Source organism: Drosophila mojavensis, unplaced genomic scaffold, assembly GCF_018153725.1.
Source record: "Drosophila mojavensis isolate 15081-1352.22 unplaced genomic scaffold, ASM1815372v1 contig_151, whole genome shotgun sequence".
Classification (NCBI taxonomy): Eukaryota; Metazoa; Arthropoda; class Insecta; order Diptera; family Drosophilidae; genus Drosophila; species Drosophila mojavensis.
In genome coordinates this window covers 102,767-122,895 of record NW_025318684.1, presented here as the reverse complement: position 1 = coordinate 122,895, position 20,129 = coordinate 102,767, and the positions used below count along the sequence as shown (strand labels likewise).

The 20,129-nt window shown below is 36.8% G+C and overlaps 1 protein-coding gene across 10 annotated transcripts; it reads left to right on the top strand.

Moving 5' to 3' along the window:
* Positions 1-71: 71 nt before the first annotated feature.
* Positions 72-20,036, top strand: LOC6585770. Of its 10 annotated transcripts, none has more exons than XM_032733044.2 (9): positions 72-548; positions 809-1,016; positions 1,722-1,828; positions 15,263-15,531; positions 15,591-15,704; positions 15,760-16,200; positions 17,684-17,940; positions 18,010-18,113; positions 18,319-20,036. In XM_032733044.2, exons 3-9 carry the CDS (start codon positions 1,808-1,810, stop codon positions 18,571-18,573), a joined length of 1,461 nt encoding a protein of 486 aa, XP_032588935.1. In that variant the 5' UTR covers positions 72-548; positions 809-1,016; positions 1,722-1,807; the 3' UTR covers positions 18,574-20,036. The 10 variants fall into 10 exon arrangements, with proteins under 10 accessions (XP_032588935.1, XP_032588931.1, XP_043863037.1 ...); XM_032733040.2 differs by having other exon boundaries at positions 72-298; positions 473-548; positions 17,684-18,113; positions 18,319-18,641; XM_044007102.1 differs by having other exon boundaries at positions 72-298; positions 17,684-18,113; positions 18,319-18,641.
* Positions 20,037-20,129: the final 93 nt, after the last annotated feature.

Here is a 20,129-nt window from a genome sequence, read left to right as displayed (position 1 = left end):
AATTTCCGAAGAAGGCAGCCGAAGCACGATTCGGCATTGAATACAAACACGTTTATCGGAAGGAAGTTAGTGAGCGGATATCTATATTTTCTGAGCCACTCTGTAGATGCTGTTTTCCATTCAAGCCAAACCGTCGCTCATTCATTCATATGTGGCGCGCTGGAAAAGTTAATAATTCATTCATAACTCTATCCATACTAAACAAACGGAAGGGAACTGCGACTTATTTCTTGTGTGCAATCGCGGTGAACTTAAAAGTGAATTGCATGTAATTCTTAGACTATTAATTTAAATTTAGGTATATATATATATATATTTAACTAGTATATATATCGTAGAATCCAAGTCGCCCATATCCATACATGTTTGTCGTTTAAAACTGAGAGGGCAAATTCTAGTTAATGTATTTTACGAAAGTGTGATTATATTATTGGACTAATATATTTGTGTAAAATTCAAATTTGTATGCTAGTCAAAAAAGTCGATGTCTATCAAGGGTGGAGTACGGCTCTCACCCCCCAGTTAAGTGTGTGCAAATATACGCGTGGGTATGTAATTACACATGTATACCTATATATACATATATAAACACAAATACACAGATATATTAAATATGTATACACACTTACGTGCTTCCATACAGATACATAAATATGCAGTATATATATCTGTATATATATACATCTGTTTATATAATATCTATGTATGCCAGATTTATTTGCAGTTAGGATGAATTTAATATTGTGGAAAAATTGATATACGTTTTATACACTTTATTTTTAATATTGGTATTCTATATTTTCTATAGTGAAACTGTTGAATTGGTCTATCTATTAAAAAAAATATAATGAAATAAAAAAATAAATAAATAAAAAATCACGAAGCAAAAACATGATTGTGACTTATGGGAAATCAACGCATCAAAGATATAATCACGTCTATATCCACGGTATGGGGCTATCGACGAAAATATGTCGCTTAATAAGTGGAAGAGCTTATAAATATTGCAAAAAAAAGTAATTCTTAATTTATTCAAACAATCAATTGAATTCGATTCACGTTTCAAATAACAGCACTAATATTTGTTATTGTCGAGCACCTGCACCAATTAGCTTAATGAAAATTTCGAAATATAAAATAATTAATATTTTCTAAGTACAAAATATTTAATACTGTATATCTTTTATATATCTATTTAATCATATGTAAGTATATTTTAATTTTCTATTATCTGCAGAGGTCAATTCTCTAAAAACTAAGAATTAATTCTTTATAATTTATAGAAACCATTCATTTTAAATTCATATATTGAAGGTGTATATTTAATATAATTGAATATTTTTTAAAATTCGATTACATAAATTTTGGGTATGTATGTATATATACATGTATCTACTTTAACTGTATAAATATGTATGTATAAAAAATCAAACGGGAACTTAATGACAAGAAAGTAAAGAACAATAGACCTTTTTAGGTGAAAAAGATTTCTCAATTTGATTAACTGATTGATAGATACATTAAAATATGCTTAAAATCGGTAACCTTTCTTTGTGGCAAATTAATTGTTAAGTAAATTTTGTGTGTTTCATTAGCTGTTAATGTTGTTATTGTTATTTATTTTTTCTTTCGCATGTTCTTGTATATATACATATGTATACATATATTTGATGATACTATAATATTATTATCTAATCTATTTTCTTATTGCAAACTGGCAGACAATATCAATATATAAAGAGACATATCTACTCGATGTTCTATGCATAATACACACTACTGGATTTTAATTAGATAATCATCAGAAATGCATTGTTATAAAAGTATGGTAAGTCTAACTTAGCTTAAATACGATTTACGTTACGTTAACAATTTTTCACGACATTCTCTTATCATATAATCATGTTCTAGCCAAACAAGTAAGAAAGCTCTAGTCGAGACTGCTCGACTAGGAGATACCCTTCGAACAACTGATATTTCAATAATTATTCGCACATGCACACACACGCATACACTCAGGCAGACGCATAAAACGCATTGGCTGAAGTCGGTGGCTTACTATGGGAACTTTATTGTTTAATAACTTTTCTTGTAGATGTAGTTTCTTCATGAAACTTTCAGATTATGATTATAACATGGATATGCATGCATTTGCCAAAGCACAAGTCTCTGGTACTTTAAATATGCCTTCTACAAAGGTGATGGTGAGGGGGTGGATATAGATGAGGGGGATAAATTTGAACAAAAATCGAAACTATAAAATTTGGCGACTCTAGCTTTAAAGATGTAGTAGATATACATTTCTTACTGATTTTCGATAAAGTTTTAATCGATAACAAAATAAGTTATCGATTTTTAAAGCAAAAATTGATATGCGCGTTGTATACACTGGCCAAAAATGAAGTGTCTACGCCCAGCAGGAGCGTGGTGTACTAAATTGCTTATGGAAAGTGAATGAGTATTCTGCAGTCACTGTTAAAAGACACAGTGCATAACCTACTATCACTCAATCGTGTTCTGCAGTTAGTAACGCCCGACAGCAACGTTCTTAATTGTTTGAAATATGAACAGGCACCAAGACAACATTGTATTTGCTCAAGGCCCATACTTTCACGTTCCGGGCACTAAATTTAGGGAAAGCAAAATCATTTTGCTTTAGTGTCGTCAGTTTAGTCCGTTTCAGGCTACTCTATTTGAAAGAGGTATAGACTATAAAATTTCTAAATAGCCTATAGCCTATAAATTTAACATATGCATTTACAATTCTATCTAGAATATTTTCAATTCATATAGTATTTTTTATTGCATCCTATGACACCGGCATAATATTTTATAAGCTAATAATTTTTTGTGTCATCAGAATATCGGCTTATTACTTTCAGCCATTCTTTCGTGTGCTTGAGACTATCAAAGAGAGTCGGCGAAATTTAATAAAATCAAGAAAAAAGAAGTAACAACTCTAGATGAGACTGCTCGAATACGAGATCCCCTGAACCCTTTAAAGAAGTGATATTTCAATAATTATTCGCGTCTCTCTGCATGCACAAGAAACATTGAGAGCGACTGCGCTTAGTCTGCAGTTTGGGCAAATTTGAAAGTGATTTGTGGAATACATTTTCTGACAGTGAATTTCAAGTCTCTAGCATTTGTAGTTTCGGATAGCTCTGCGGACCGACATATGGAGCGAGGAACGTACAGACGGACAGGACTCAGCTTGTCGATCTGCGCGCGCGCGGGGCTCGAGCCCGAGACTACGCCACCTCACTTTTGCAAGCTGCGTTAGCAAAACTGAAATAGATTCACTGCTGCAGTGCCATTTAGCAAAACTATACCAAACTAAGAATCTGCTAGAATAATAATGTATGTGTGCACACGTATACGATACTGATGTAGCTGCTGCACGTGCGTTTGTTAGTTGGCCAAATATTTTATTATTTTTTATTATTTGTTGTAGTGGTGGCGTCTTCGAAAAGTACAAAAGATCAGGTTGTATATTTCCTAATCTTTATTGGTAGATGAGAGCTGTGTCGCTCGTATAAAAAGTGTGTAGAGAATATGTATGTATACATATATGAACAGAAGTGTCAATACCAGGATAGGCAAGTGACAAGTCGTGGGGGCGAAGTACCCAGCGGGGCGCTAAGTACAGCGAACCAGTAGGAGAACTGGGTTATGTTATTAACAGAATGCTGTTAATAACATAACATTGTGTGGTTCGGGAGGAGCAATTCTTGTTAATGGGATCTGGCATTAACATTATTTTTTGACTTAACGGAATTTAATAAAACTTTTAGCATATGATCTACATAATATATTAAATATTTGATAAATTTAAAAAAAATTTAAAGTCATTCACAATTAGCTATAGTGGCATCTGACTTGAACTTGAATGTTTTTATTCGATAAAAACAAAACGGGATGATTTATCGAATTTTAAAAGCAAACTCGACATCCGCGCTGTATATACCGTCATTTAAAAAAAATTCAAGTCTCTAGCTCTTATATCTTTTGAAATCGACGCGTTCATACATACGGACAGATGGACGGACAGACAGACGGACAGGGCCAAATCAACTCAGCTCGTCGCCCTGATCAAGAATATATATACTGTGTGGGGTCTGCCACGCCTCCTTCTGCCTGTTACATACATTTCAACAAAACCATTATACCCGGATTTCCCCCAAAATCACTCCAGTTTTTCCATGCATTTTATACTTCGTATTTGCTCGGCTTGACAAAATCAGTGCGCTGCGAGAGCTCAAACATACAGATCACATTTTCATATGCTATGTGCAATTTTAGCGTTACTCTCTCTCACTTACTCTTTCTGTCTCCTTATGATCTTTTCCTCTATGTTCGCACAAGCAATTCCGCAGAAAAATTGAAATCTGTTTGCGACAACCATGCACACACACAGTACAGTCCCGTGCTACATTTTTCTGATCACTTTTGTTTCTGTATGCGAACTTGTCAACTTATGTTGAGGTGTCAAACTATCGATGGCACTATCGTCACTATCGAGCGACTGTACTATTGACGATTCAATGTCTCGATAGTGGACGATAATATCGTCAAAGGTGCGTGATTAATAATTAAAATTTTTCCTAATTTTGTATCATAGCTTGCAAATGATGGTTGATCGATTTTTCGAATATGCTCTGCTTCATAACATAACCGAAAAGATTGTGCAGACACAATCTCGCTATGAGCGGCACTCTTTGCTTTGTTTTGAATCGATTTTGGTCAAGTGCTTCGCATTGACTCATTGGTGTGAGGATCTCAAATGAGTGTCGCGTAAAGAGTGTCGCTTACACAAAGCCTCTCAGCAAAAGACAGTTTGACTAAAAAATTCAACGGAAATGATCGTGTGCATGCAAATATATACATACATACAATAGAGGACAAAAGTATTTTGACAACGCATTGCAAAAACTCTCTTTAACCTCTTATTTATTATTTCAATTCATTTAACTCGAGCAAACGATCAGTGCTTGACTTCAGCGAAACGAAAACTGAAATAACTATCTCGCTCAGAGCGCGAGCGAGCTAAACCATACGTGACAAAAACAATTTCTGTCTGATACAATACAAAAATTGAAGTGTTCAAATTTTTAAGGCTAAGAATCACTGTTTTTATTGCGACTATCGACCACAATCCATGGTACTATTGACCGCTATCGATGGTTTGGAAATTACTATCGTCCTCAATCGATGGGGCCCACCATCGATAGTTTGGCACCTCTAACTCCCACTCCTTCAATTCTTTTTTGATTGGCTGAATATTCTGTCTTGAGTCATATATGAGCGCACCGTTTTTCTGGAATTCACGCAGCACTCTAGTACATACATACATACATATGTATTACAAAAACTAATGACATGTCGCGCTCTTACTATTTGCAATTAGGAAAATTAAATATTTTAAAACAATTAATAAAATAAACAAAGGTTGCGGACTAAAAAAAAACTAATGACATGTCGCGCTCTTACTATTTGCAATTAGGAAAATTAAATATTTTAAAACAATTAATAAAATAAACAAAGGTTGCGGACTCTGGCGTCGAAGCCGAGACTTCTCCATCGAGCGTCGCGCTGCTAGTCGCAACGCCACTTAACTTTTCGAAAGTCTGATGGCAAAACTGAAATAGATTCACTGCTGCAGCGCCATCCAGGAAATCGAAGCTAAACTAACTGTTGAGAATTCTAGCACTTCATTCCAATGTGATTCAAAGAATGTGCTAGTTTAAGTGTTTGTGTTATTGCTTTTATTATACCCTGAACCCATTTTCAATGGGAAATCAGGGTATAATGGTTCTGTTGAAATGTATGTAACAGGCAGAAGGAGGCGTGGCAGACGTGATCAGGGCACCGACCTGAGTTGATTTGACCCTGTCCATCTGTCTGTCTGTCCGTATGTTTGAACGCGTCGATTTCAGAAGATATAAGACCTAGAGACTTGAATTTTTTTTAAATGACGGTATATACAGCGCGGATGTCGAGTTTGCTTTTAAAATTCGATAAATCATCCCGTTTTGTTTTTATCGAATAAAAACATTGAAGTTCAAGTCAGATGCCACTATAGCTAATTGTGAATGATTTTAATTTTTTTTAAATTTGTCAAATACTCAATATAATATGTAGATCATATGCTAAAAGTTTCATTAAATTCCATTAAGTAAAAAATTAATTAAAAATCATCAGATATTTGGCCAAATAACAAACGCACGTGCAGCAGCTACAACAGCATCGTATACGTGTGCACACATACATTCAAACTTCTTCTGGAACATTCTTTAAATCACATCAGCTGTTAGTTTGGTTTAGTTTTGGTAGATGGCGCTGCAGCAGTGAATTTATTTGAGTTTTGCCAGCGCGTGAGGTGGCGTAGTGTGTCAGCGGCATGACGCTCGATCGAGATGTCGCGGTTCAAATCCCGATCGGTGCAACTGATGTTAATTTTTTTAATTGTTTCAAAATATTTTTTTATTTTATTAAGTGAGTTTTGTATTTCATTTATATTTTTAAATACATCGAAATTTAAATTTTAGCCATACTAAATGGGCATTTTTATTAGTTGGGTTCAGGGTAGTATCTAGTCGAGCACTCTCGACTAGAGTTTTTTACTTGTTTTATTTATTTATTTATATGGGACACTTTATTTTTAATCAATTACTGCATACACAAGTGTTGTGTTTAATATTTTTTTTAAATTTAAGAGTACAGGACACATTGTCCTTTTCTACTTAAATATAATTATATTTTTATAATATGGAAATTTATTCTTTAGAGTTAAACATACATATGGGGCAAATTTATATAAAAACCCCTTAAACATAACTTAACTGGACTTAAAACTAGAACTTAAATTAAACTTATTTCTATTATGTATGTAAGATAATAATATTAATGTGTGGGTAAATGGAACCTGAACATCTATTTATGAAGTAAGAATGCAGCTTCCCTATTCTACTTGATGCTAATTCTACCTTTGCTTTCAAATGTAACTCCGTAGTGGAGTAATACCACGGTAGGTTATGAATCATTTTCAGTATTTTATTTTGTAAAATCTGAATTTTATTTATATGTATATTGGCAATATCAACCCATACCGGGACCCCATAATATATTGTGGACTGAAATATTGACCTAAAAAAGTACATTTTATTTTCTAAGTTTAGGCGAGAATTTCTTTTTATAAATGGATATATGGTACGGATTAGTATATACTATTTCTGAATGACATGTTCGACGTGGTCAGCAAAACTGAAATAGATTCCGTGCTGCAGGGCCATCAAGGAAATCGAAGCTAAACTAACTGTTGAGAATTCGAACACTTTATTCCAATGTGATTCAAAGAATGTGATAGTTTGAGTGTTTGTGTTATTGTTAATTGGCTAAACACATTGTTATTTTTTTTTAACGTCGTTAGACTTAACGGAACTTGATGAAACTTTCAATTTTCAATTTCAATTTATTTCACTCTTTGTTAAAACTACGTGATTTTGTGAATGTTATTTTACAATATTTACATACATGACATATGGATATGCGATAACATTATTATTTGGGGGGGAAAAAAAAAACAAAGAAATAGAAACCCCCATTAAAATTTACTAGAAACTAAATTAAATTAAACACTAAAAACTACAAGTCTATGCCAGGTCGTTTATATGTGAATATCATGATTCCTGACACTTGGTTATGAATTTTTGCGATAGTCGCGATAGTCTAATATCTACGAGTTCAGTATTTGTAGACATACAATTTTAATGAAACTAGAAACTTGTGCTTCGGAATGCTCACACATGCTAACCATATGATCACGCTCTGAAAGTTTCATGAAGATAGTCATACTAGAAATGAAATTATTCAACTAATAAATTCTCATAATATTGCCCATACTGCAGCGCAGTCGCTGCTAACTGCGCAGTCAGCAGAACGCGTAATATATGTACGTGCGTGTGGATGCGTGTGTGTGCATGTGTGCATAAAAAAAAGTGCAGAATGAGTAGAATATCATTCATTCGAATGTTAAGTCATTTAATGGGTTCGTACGTGGCCAATACGGTAGCCTATGGCTCTACAGCTGCTACCTAGCCCCCAGCATGCAGCTCAGTGATTTCACAACGGCGCTTGACGAGCTTGCCGAGGATGCTAGGGGTTGGAAGGCCATTATAACAGGAGATTTTAACTCATGGGCGTTAGAATGGGGTAGCCACACAACAAATGCCAGAGGCCGTATCTTACTGAAGATTTTCGCGACGAAAAGAAGTTGCACTGCTCAACACTGGCCACGAGTTCACCTTCAGTCGGGCTGGATACGGATCTGTAATTGACATTACTTTTGTCACTTCATCCCTCGTTCGGGAAGCAAAATGGAGCCACTGCGATAGCTATACGGGCAGCGATCATACGGCACTTCTGTTCACAATAGGTGAGCCACCTGCCAGGGCGTCAACCTTGTGGAGGGAATCGTATCGGCTGGATACTTTTGATCCCGCGGCTTATTCAGAGGCCATTCAGTCTCTGGGCACAATTGATAATGCTGAGGCCAGAGCATGCCAAATGGTGGCCCAAATACAGAGTGCCTGCAATAGCAGCATGTTACGCCGCAAGCAGTTCACGCGACAACAAGAGCCTACGTATTAGTGGAATGCACAAATAGATGACATTCGACGCAAATGCATCCAGGCGAGAAGAAGCTATCAACGGGCTAGGTCTACGTTTTTCGAAAAACAATTAGCTTACCAGGCAGCCAGAAGACAGTTGAAGAAGGCCATTCGGGCAAGCAAAAGAGAATGCTTTCTAGAGTTGTGCGACTCAGCCGAATATGACCCTTAGGGCAGGGCATATAAGATAGTAATTAAAAGACTATACGCAGGTAAACAGGTGCAGCCTACGGATCGTCTGGAGCTTAAATCGATTGTGGAAACGCTCTTTCCAGAAAGATTAAGCTCCATTCATCCCCCGGAGTCCGAGTCTGCTAATCAGGGCTCAACAAACACTCAAATTTTTTAGTTACAGACGAAGAAATCTTAGTAGCTCTCAGAGGTCTTAGAACCTACACAGCTCCAGGGCCGGACGGGATCCCAAATCGTGCGCTAAAGCTAGCCCTCGCCTTGCACCCTAGTACGTTCGCCGAATTATTCAACGAATGCTTAATACAAGAGACGTTCCCTGCAAAATGGAAGACCCAGAACCTGGTATTGCTACCCAAGGCTGGCAAACCACCAGACGAGCCATCTTCATACAGACCGATCTGCCTCTTAGACACCATAGGAAAGGTGTTTGAGAAATTGATCTGCTCTAGACTGGAGACTGCTATTGCTAGCGCCGGAGGCCTATCACCAAATCAATTTGGATTCCGGAAGGCCCGGTCAACAACAGATGCTCTAGAAAAAGTTGTTGGCCTGGCAACTTCCGCCATCCAAGGCACCAGATGGAGGCACGGGACGAAGCAATTCTGCATCATCGCGACCCTGAACGTCTTCAACACAGCTAGTTGGGATATGATACTGAATGCGCTGTCACAATATAATATCCCTAAATATCTAAAAGAGATAATAAAGAGCTACTTCAGAGGTAGAACACTGGTATACAACACGAGTGAGGGTCCCCAAACTCATACAGTGTCAGCTGGAATACCCCAAGGCTCAGTGCTGGGGTCTCTCCTATGGAATATCATGTACGATGGCGTACTGCGCTTGGAAGTACTAGCAGGTGCGCACACCATTGGCTTTGCTGATGATGTGGCTGTTGTCGCCATAGGCAAGGAGCTTAAAGATACAGAGGATATGTGCAGCGAAAGTATCAATCGCATACGAAGCTGGTTGACAGGAGCTGGGCTCTAGCTTGCAGTGCACAAGACGGAAGTCGTCCTAGTAAGCAGTCGCAAAAAAGTGGAGACTGCCAATATAATGATAGGCAGCGTCACCATCGCGTCAAAGAGGGCGATTAAGTATCTTGGCGTGATGTTAGACACAAGATTAACATTCCGCGAGCACTTAGAATATGTGCATAAAAAGGCAGCTGATTCTTGTAGAGCTCTCTCAAGAATTATGCTTAACACGCGGGGACCTAAACAGCAACGACGTCTTCTTCTAATGAGCGTCATTAGGTCTGTCATCTTCTATGCTGCGCCAATATGGTCATGAGCAATGGCAACGCCGAGCTACAGTCGGGGCATTTGCGCGATCTACAGAGTGAGCTGAGTCAGCTGCGCTTTCAGGACTATCTCCGATGATACGGCGCTTGTCATAGCCGGCATGGTGCCCCTGGAGTACCTGGTCGCCGAAGCCGTGGAACGGAATTCGTACGCGCCTGTGCGACACAACGCTATCAAGGCGAACAGCATTGCCCGATGGCAAAGGAAGTGGAATAGCTCAACGAAAGGGCGGTGGACGCACAAGCTCATCCCGGAGCTCGAACCATGGGTTAACCGCAAACACGGCGAGGTTAACTTCTATCTTTCGCAGATCCTCTCGGGCCATGGATGCTTTCGGAGCTATTTGAAGCGCTTTGGTCACGAGGAAACTGACGAGTGCCCCTGGTGCGAGCGAGGGCATGTGGAAGACGCCAACCACATCCTTTTCGTATGTGGACGGTTCCTGGAGGAGAGGCGTCGTCTAGAAGAGGCATTGGGCCACTCCATCAGAGCGGACAACATAGTCAACGCCATGCTGTGCTATCAGCTGAGAATAGCTTTGTGGGAACAAAGCTTCGAGTGATAACCACAGGGAGATTTAATGTTTGTCCTATCAGCTGAGAATAACTTTGTGGAAACAAAGCTTCGAGTGATAGATTTTAAGCTTCTGTATCGAATGTAACCTTGGAGTTATAAAGCTTTACATTATAACTTTACATGATAACCTGTATTTTTCGCAGAGTTGCATATCTTCAAAAACACATATTAATGAGATTTCTTGTTTATATATCTATTTTGATAAAAAAATTAAAAGAATTTGTAAAAAGCATACACCACCATCTCATTAAAAGTTGATTTCGGCTCGAAATTCTCACAGAAAATTCGGTCGTTTGATGAGTTTTCCAAATAAAATGATCCACAATGCATTAATCCATTAAAAAATTGATGAAAAGCGCGGATGGCGCTGAGTTCTGACCCAAAATCATGTCACTCGACTCATTCGCGAGAGTAAAAAGGATCTTTTTAAGTCGGCTACTCAACTGAAAAAGCACCTAAACATATCAGCAAATCCAAGGATATTTGAGCATAAATACCACACCTTCAATGGCCGCAAATTTTAGCCCTAGCACGGCTATAAAACGCACTGCAAATAAATATCGATTGTCGTCAAGCTTTGTTGTATCTAATAAATATGTTTAAAAAGTATAATGACCCTTAAATCTTCACAACTCTAATTGCCAAGCATCAAATATGACCTTTGCAGGCCTTAGGGGACAGCAAATTTTTTCCAGTAGCAGGAAATGCTATTTGCCATGATAGCTCCTGTGATATTTAGCTTTGTTAAGGATATTAGTACTCCTCCTTTGATCTGGTCCCCAATAAATCCATAATTAGATACCAAAGACTACTTCTAGAGTCTATTCAAACACAAAATAACAATTAGGTAAAGAAAATCAAAGAAGAGGCAATTTCTGAGTACACTTTCCCTTGATAAGAGATGTCCTGATTTTTTTTTTTGCAAAATTTAGTGGATTCCGGTCCTCGAACTGACCAAACCTTTATTTAGTTTAAACTTTTTTTTCTTAGTATTACATTCTTGTCAAAATGCGGCATAACCGCTGCAAAAATCGTTGGCTTCTGGCATTTGGTTTCAGATGAAAGAACTGACAAAACATAATAGACAAAATATTTCGCAAATTTACAGTTATTAGTGTGCACTTTACTTTGGCATTCATTTTCGGTTTGGCAACGGAGGTGTCAAATTTTCATTGAGAATTTACCCAGTAGGCTTGATAACAGTGACAGTTTTCGGTCCTGCTCTCATGTTAAACAATTATTCATGCACATTTGATCAATACGTGAATGAATAAACTATTATGTGTATTTTTATATTTGTTTGTCTCAGACTTATAAAGTGTTAAAATTTTCCCGATCCGCCCACTAGGGGCGTGGCAAATCGGAAAATGTATTTTCCGATATACCAGAAATCATGTTAGTTAAAGAGATAGAAAGCTGAAATTTGGTATGTAGGTTCGCGTCGACCACCCAAGATCACGAGCTATGGTGGATATATCTCCGCCCATTGGGGGCAGGTCAAATCGGATAAAACTGTATCTCTTAAAGTTGTAAATCTAGAATGCTGAAATTTTGCACGTAAGCTGATGTTTCGATTCTATAAATATAGATAAATTATATATCAACGCCTACTAGGGGCGTAGCAACGAAATATGTATGAAAAAAATATTAATAATAACATCGAAGAGGTTTCGAACATCCTCTACTCTAACATAACTAGCGTCGCATTTAGTACCCGAGCTACTGCTTTGCTTGATCAGCCAGTTGCTAAAATAGAATAGCTAAATAACAGAGCGTCATCAGACAAAACTAAAATAACGGATAAAAAATCCAGAAATCAATCGAAATTCTAAGAATGTGCAAAAAGGCGCGCTTCTGTCTGTACGCATAAAATAGGCGATGAGTGTGTACACATGTATAGGAAAATCGCGCTGATTTACTGCTAGCTTGAAGCCGGTATCCAATATATGGATATAAATATATAATAAAAACAAGTAAGAAGGCTCCAGTCGAGACTACTCAACTAGGAGATACCCTGAACCCTCTAAGCACTTCTGCACTTCTTTTATGCACACATACATACACATGCATCCACACGCACGCATAAGCCTGCGCTCTGCTAACTGCGCAGTAAGCAGCGACAGCGCTTGGGCTGCGCTGCAGTGTGGGCAATATTATGAGAATTTATTTGTTGAATAATTTCTCTTGTAGACATACGATCTTAATAAAACTTTTAGAGCGTAATCATATGATGAATATGTGTTCACATTCCAAAGCACAAGTCTCTAGTACTTGAAATGCGTTTTTTACAAATTGGGGGAAAAGGGGGCGTGGTATCCAAAATCTGTAAATTACAAAATCTTTGTATCCATTAACTTTATATACAACGCAAATTTAAAGACTCCAGGTCTAAAAGTGTTCAAATTAGGCTAAAAAAACAAAATCATTTTTTCGATTATTCTCGATAAAAAAGTTATCGGATGATTTATCGAAAAAATAAAGCAAACTCGTACTGCGTATGGTACACACGAGTACGCATGCCAAGTTTCAGCTCTCTAGCTCTTATAACTTCTGAGATCGACGCACTCATAAGGACGGACGGACGGACAGACGGACAGACGGACAGGGCTATATCGACTCAGCTCGTCACGCTGATCAAGAATATATACATATATATACTTTGTGGGGTCTGCCACGCCTCCTTCTTCTCCCGTTACATACTTTTTCACAAAACCATTATACCCTGATTTCCCATTTACAATGGGTTCAGGGTATAATCAGAATTGTATAGATGATATATGTCATTTGAAGATCCTAGCTGCAATGATGCAGGGATGATAGCAATAGCTATCAATGATTTTCCAATTTTAATGGAATCATGCCCTGTGTTTTGTTGCGCACTAGACTTGAAAATTGCACTATTTACTCTGGTTGACAGGTGTTTACTCTGTGAATGAGTATTCTGCAATCGGTATCGCCCGACTGCAACTTCTTACTTGTTATCCTCATTCACGAAAGAGAATGAGTATATTGGTTTTGTGCAATGTCCGTCTTGCTGTCCGTCCGTCTGTCATTTTCTCTCTGACTGTAATTTTCACATTTCTTGAGCGTAAGAATTTAAATTTTGCATTTAGGTTACCGGTTGCTCGTTCTAAGAACTGGCGAAAAATGAGGTGTTTACGCCCAGTAGGGGCGTGGCACGCCCCTAAAGAGGCGTAAAAATTATTTTCGGGTCATCGATAGAGGAGGTTACTGGTAACTTAACTCTCTAAATTTGAAATTTTATTGCGGTTTGCCACGCCCCCTGTGGGCGGACATATATCCGACAAAGCTTTTTGGTTTTGGGTGATCAGCCCGAGTATATATACAAAATTTGAGGTCTCTGGCATCAAGTGTCCAAAATAGAGCAGAGTTTAAAAAATCACTATATCTTCAGGTCCGATTTGCCACGCCCTTAATGGGCGTAGACTTATAATTTTATCTTTAGACTCTATAGAATCATAACATTAGCTGACGTGCAAAATTTCAGCATTCTAGGTTTACAACTTTAGGAGATACAGTTTTATCCGATTCACGCCCCCAATGGGCGTAGATATATCCGTCATAGCTCGTGGTCTCGGGTGGTCGACGCGGACCTACATACCAAATTTCAGCTTTCTAGCTCTTCAATTAATATGATTTCTGGCATATCGAAAAATGCATTTTCCGATTTTCCACGCCCCTAGTGGGCGGATCGGGAAAATTTTAACACTTTATAAATCGGAGATATGCACGAGTATATGTTCCAAACTTCAAGTCTCTAGCTTCAATAGAGCCGAAATAGATTGCGTTCATACGGACAGATAGACAGACGGACGGACAAGGCCAAATCGACTCAGCTCGTCGCACTGATCAAGAATATATATACTTTGTGGGGTCTGCCACGCCTCCTTCTGCCTGTTACATACTTTTAACAAAACCATTATACCCTGATTTCCCATTTTCAAAGGGTTCAGGGTATAAAAAGGAGCATATCAAGATTTGCGCTTAATAGCCTTGTTCGCCTTTCATTTAAAATTTTTCCAGAAGAAGAGAATACTCGCTCGCTTGTTGCACAGCTTACCGGAATACATAAAATATTTTTTCCACAATTTAAGGTCCGTTGCCTCCTGCCAAAAATTTAAGATTAACAAGTTTGAATTATAGCGTGTGGCATAATATTTATCAATTTCTAAGTGAAAAACTCTAGAAATTCAAGATTCAAATTTGTCGGAGAGTTTTCAATTCTCGCGTCCTCAAATGAATCATTTTGCATATCTCAAATTTTAACCATCATGCTTTTGACGGTCTCCAAAATATGATTTTTCCACGGGTAACCGCAGTTGCCCACGGGTACCCGATAAAAACCCGGCCCGTGCCCATCTCTAGTTCAGGGTATCTCCTAGTCCAGCAGTCTCGACTAAAGCCTTCTTCTTTGTATAGAACATAATTATATTTGAGTGTGTAAAACCAAAATATGTAAATAAATAAATAAAATTATTCAATATTATTAAATCTTTGCAGAATAAATACATACACATACATATATTTTTAATTCTGCTCTACCTAACACAAGGCAAGTGCATCTTTTTAAATGCACGTAGCCATGACTATGGAGTGCCGAGAAGTGCAGACGGCAATAAGTTAGTCAAGGACGCGGACTCAACGTCGAATGTTAATACGGGCTTAGTAGAGGACGCAGGTGTTCGAGCCGTGGGCGAAGTCTTTGTTCCAAAGACATTCTCAATGAGTTCGCAGGAACCATCATGTGAACAGCTACGCGCTATGTGGATGTGAGTTTCGATATACATATATATTTATATATAGAATTATAATTAAGTACTTATCATAGATTTTCCAAGAGACAATCCCGTGCAGCTGAAATGACAAATGAAATACCCACATATCGGGATCCCTTCACATTCAATGTTTGGGAACCCATCTACTCCAATTCTCGGCTTGGCTCGTAAGTTTCTTAGACCCAAATATGTTCCAAGTAAACTAATGATCTAAACTTATAGCAGAACTCGCATGGGTACACGGGAACGTTCCAGATCCCCAGTATTTGGACGTGTCTTAAGTCGAGAGCCCATCGTACCACAACGTATTTCATTTGAACAACTTCCACGACATCTTGATGGAAATCCAAACGGAGCTAGCCAGGCGCGCTTATATGGTGGTGAAGTACGTCCCTCTGGAATCGGTGTTGGAGCTGGAGCTGGCACTGGGGCAGCGGGGTCCTCTCCACGCAGATCCAGTAAAAATAGATATGTGGGCGTGTCAAGTAACTTGGTAGCCAATAATGTGGCTGGAAGTCATAACTCAGTCGCTGTACATGGCAGCTTTCAAAAACTGAAGGAGCTCATCTGGACAGAACGTGCTAAGGAATTGACACAACAGCGTCGAGCGGAGGAATTGGCAGCTCGAGCTGCTGTGCTCAAGGAAATTGCTAATGGTCAAAAGTATGATTATTTTTCCTTTGAAAGCTGAATTCATTTAGTGAGTCCTATTAAATTTGTATGGAAATTGCTAATGGTCAAAAGTATGATTATTTTTCCTTTAAAAGCTTAATTTATTTAAAATCCTTCTCCGTGAGTCCTATTTAATTTATATGAAATTTGTAATCAGTACAATTTGACATTTCCTTTATGCTTACTTGTCCTTGAAGTGCGACGTGCTGAGTCGATTTTTATAACTAACATGCAAAATGTCAGCATTCTATTACAAATATAGTTTTCAGCTTTCTAGCTCTTCAACTAATATGATTTCTGGCATACCAAAAATTTATTTATTATACACGAGTATATGTTTAGAATTTCAAGCTTCAAAAAAATGTCAGGTCCAATACACTCATTTCACTTTCGTGAATAACTAAAAACAGAAAGCAAAACGTATGCGTCTGAACACGCTAAAACTTTTTGAATAACAGCGTTAATGTTTTGCTCTCTTAGTAAGACTGCCTTGAACCCTTCTAGGAACAAATAGTTCCATAATTCTATGCTACTTTTCAGACACATATAGGCTCGCACGCATAAATACGCATGGGATGCAGCTTGAGCTACCACAGTAGGGAATTTTATTGTTCAATAACTTTTTATACCCTGAACCCATTGAAAATGGGAAATCAGGTTATAATCATTTATTTAAAAGTATGTAACAGACAGAAGGCGGCGTGGCAGACCCTATTAAGTGAATATATTCTTGATCAGTGCGACGAGCTGAGTCGACTTACCTGTGTCCGTCTGTCCGTCCGTCGGCCTGTCCGTCAGAAGATATAAGAGCTTCTCTAGCTTGCTCTATCTTGAAAATTTTTTTCCTAGGTCCGTGTGTACCACGCGCATATCGAGTTTTGCTTTACAAATCGATAATTTGCCCCGTTATTTTGTTATCGATTAAAACCTTATCGAAAAAAAGTAATAAATTTATATCTGCTACACCTTTAAAGCTAGAGTCACCAAATTTTAAATATGGATTTATATGTACTTTATAGAATTTCGATTTTTGTCAAAATGTACCCCCCACCCTCACTCACCCATCTTTGTAAAAACCGTATTTAAAATATTAGAGACTTGTGCTTTGACGATACATGCATATCTATGTTATATTTATAATCTGAAAGTTTCTGAAAAAAGTACATCCACACTAAAAGCTATTAAACAATTAAATTCCCATAGTAAGCCTCCACTGCAGCCCATGTGTGTTTATGCGTGCTTGCCTACATTTGTCTGTGAGTGTATTTATTGTGTAAGCAGAAAAACGCAAAGAATTATTGTAATATCAGTTGTTCGAAGGGTTCAGGAGATCTCGTAGTCGAGCAGTCTCGACTAGAGCTTTCTTACTTGTTTGTAGATGGACTTTCTTCATATGGGTCAGGGATAAAGACAGTTATTTGCGGAATATACTGCTAATATATATTATTACTTTAACATATTACGTCTTGATTAGCGTTCAATCATCTTACAAGTCATCTTTTAACAATCCCGGAGATTCCCTTCTAATGGATGAGAACCGCAGCCCTGATAGTAGCAGCAATCAGTATGTGAATGGCGATCGAATCTCAATTGCAAATGTACAAAATTTAGATGCAAGTAATAAAAATGTTGGGCATAGTAATAGTGGCTCTCGAGCGTCAACCCGCCGTGTTGGAAGTGCATACAGGTTTTTGCCTACTGGACAAACGCGAAAGGAATCCCGTTTTACTGGTAACGTTGCCGCCGGCCGACCAAAAACATATTCTCGTTTAAAAATGCCAGCTACTGAAATTAATGCAGGTGATTCAGCAGAGAGTGAACATACATCATCTATCGGTATACCACGTACATATCCCGTTCGACAATCTCATTTTAGGGAAAGGAATCGTTCGCTTTTCAAGCAGGTAAATTGTCACTCATATGAATATACAAAAGCAAGCCGGAGATCCACAAATTCTGGCCATGCTCCGTTTTAGAAATTATAATACTTATGTATATATGCATGTAAGCAAATAGATATCACATTGCAAATGAATCGATTAGATGTGTATGTAATATGTTTGTATATGAATGCATATCAAAATGCTTATATATTTTTTCTTTTTCCAGTATTCGCCAAATGAATATTTTCGGCGAAATACTCGAATAATGAATGGTTTTCAGTTTGGGATCCAGCCTGAGCTTCAAAAAGTGGGCCAAGGTTCAAATGAGAATTATTTAAGTCCATTAACTTCGATCGAATATTACACGAGGCCCGGTAGCAATGGCTTGCTTTATTTTAATAATGATAAATTATTCGATGAGGTTGGATTAACTCAAAAATCTAATCAGCACGACTTCGATTTCGACAATAACGCGTATTAAATTATTTTTTATTAAATATATTGTGACAATAATTAATCAGAAGTATATTTAAAAAACATTTTACTAATTATATTATTGTTTTAATTTAGTGTGACCATGTAAATACAAAACATAAAATATTTATTTTAAAATATTTATAGCTTCAATATACTTATGGCAGGAAAATCGGTTGTCAATTCAATACCCAAATGCATACTGAAATACATTCTATCAAGAATTTATCTTGTTTTTATTTCATATTTTCCAAATTCTACAAAATGTATATATATATATATAACCATGAAATCTGTATAAATAATGTTCACATATCTTAAAGTTATAATTGTCGTAAGTTGAAATCTGAACTATTAAAAAAGATAATTTTGATTTTATTTTAATGGGAGCTGTGAATGAAAATGATTATGATTATATATTCATATTATATATATTCATATCTATTTTAAATTCCTCTTTGGAATTAATTAAATGCTTCCAATATAAAACAATCATCAATATGCAAGAGCTACCTAAGAAAGTGGATTAAAAGTACGCCTTGATATATTAAAAAGAAAACACAAAAGATCATGGTATGATTAATTTCTATTAGGGTTTTGTACGAATCTAGAACATAATCCTTGAAATCTGGTTCTGCAAAGGACCCAATAGAAATATCAACGACAAATGTTGTTTTTATAATTTAACCTTTCTAACTAGTAACAGTCATCTACACCGATATCTTGTATGGTAATACCTATATACATACAAATAAATGATCTAACTGTGCCTGTCCTTCAACTTTTAAACTAAATATAATAAACAACAATCAATTGAATGAGACAAATTAAAACAGCTACAAATTACAATTAGTCCACATTAATCATTTTCGCTACCGAACAGTAAAAGGAAAAAGCTAACACAATTAAAATATTGCATAGAGAGCGTGGCTGTACTCCACATTTTACTATTCTATATATATATATATATATATATATATTATATAAATCTATCAAATAAATGTCAATTTAACATATCGAACTTATCCAAAGTACTTGTGCTACCTATTTACTTATATATTCTAAAAATTCAAACTTTGGCTCAAGAAACTTTTAAATGGTGTTGTTTAGCTATTGAACTCTATTGTATAGACATCGTGTACTAGTAGCTAATAAGTATAACCTATCTGCATACATAAATACAAATATGTACTTGAAGAATATATGACAACAATTGACAATAAATCTCTAGTTGTGAGTTCCGGACAATAACAATAGACTTTTGTCTACATACATAGGAAATTAGATAAATTACACGATGTATGATATATGTAAATATATTAACATATGTGGAATTTCCTACGCATGGTTGATGTTTTTGAATAATGCAGAAACAAAAAAATAATATGAAAACTACTTTACTTAGGAAGTTATTGTGTATCTTATTGTATATTAAACGAATCTAAAAATAAATAATTGTATGAAATAATATTTTATTCTTAATTCATTATAGTTATAAGTTCTTATTTGAATCGCGATCCGTAATATGTTTTTCCGCCATAGACGTATCTTCGCAAATACCTT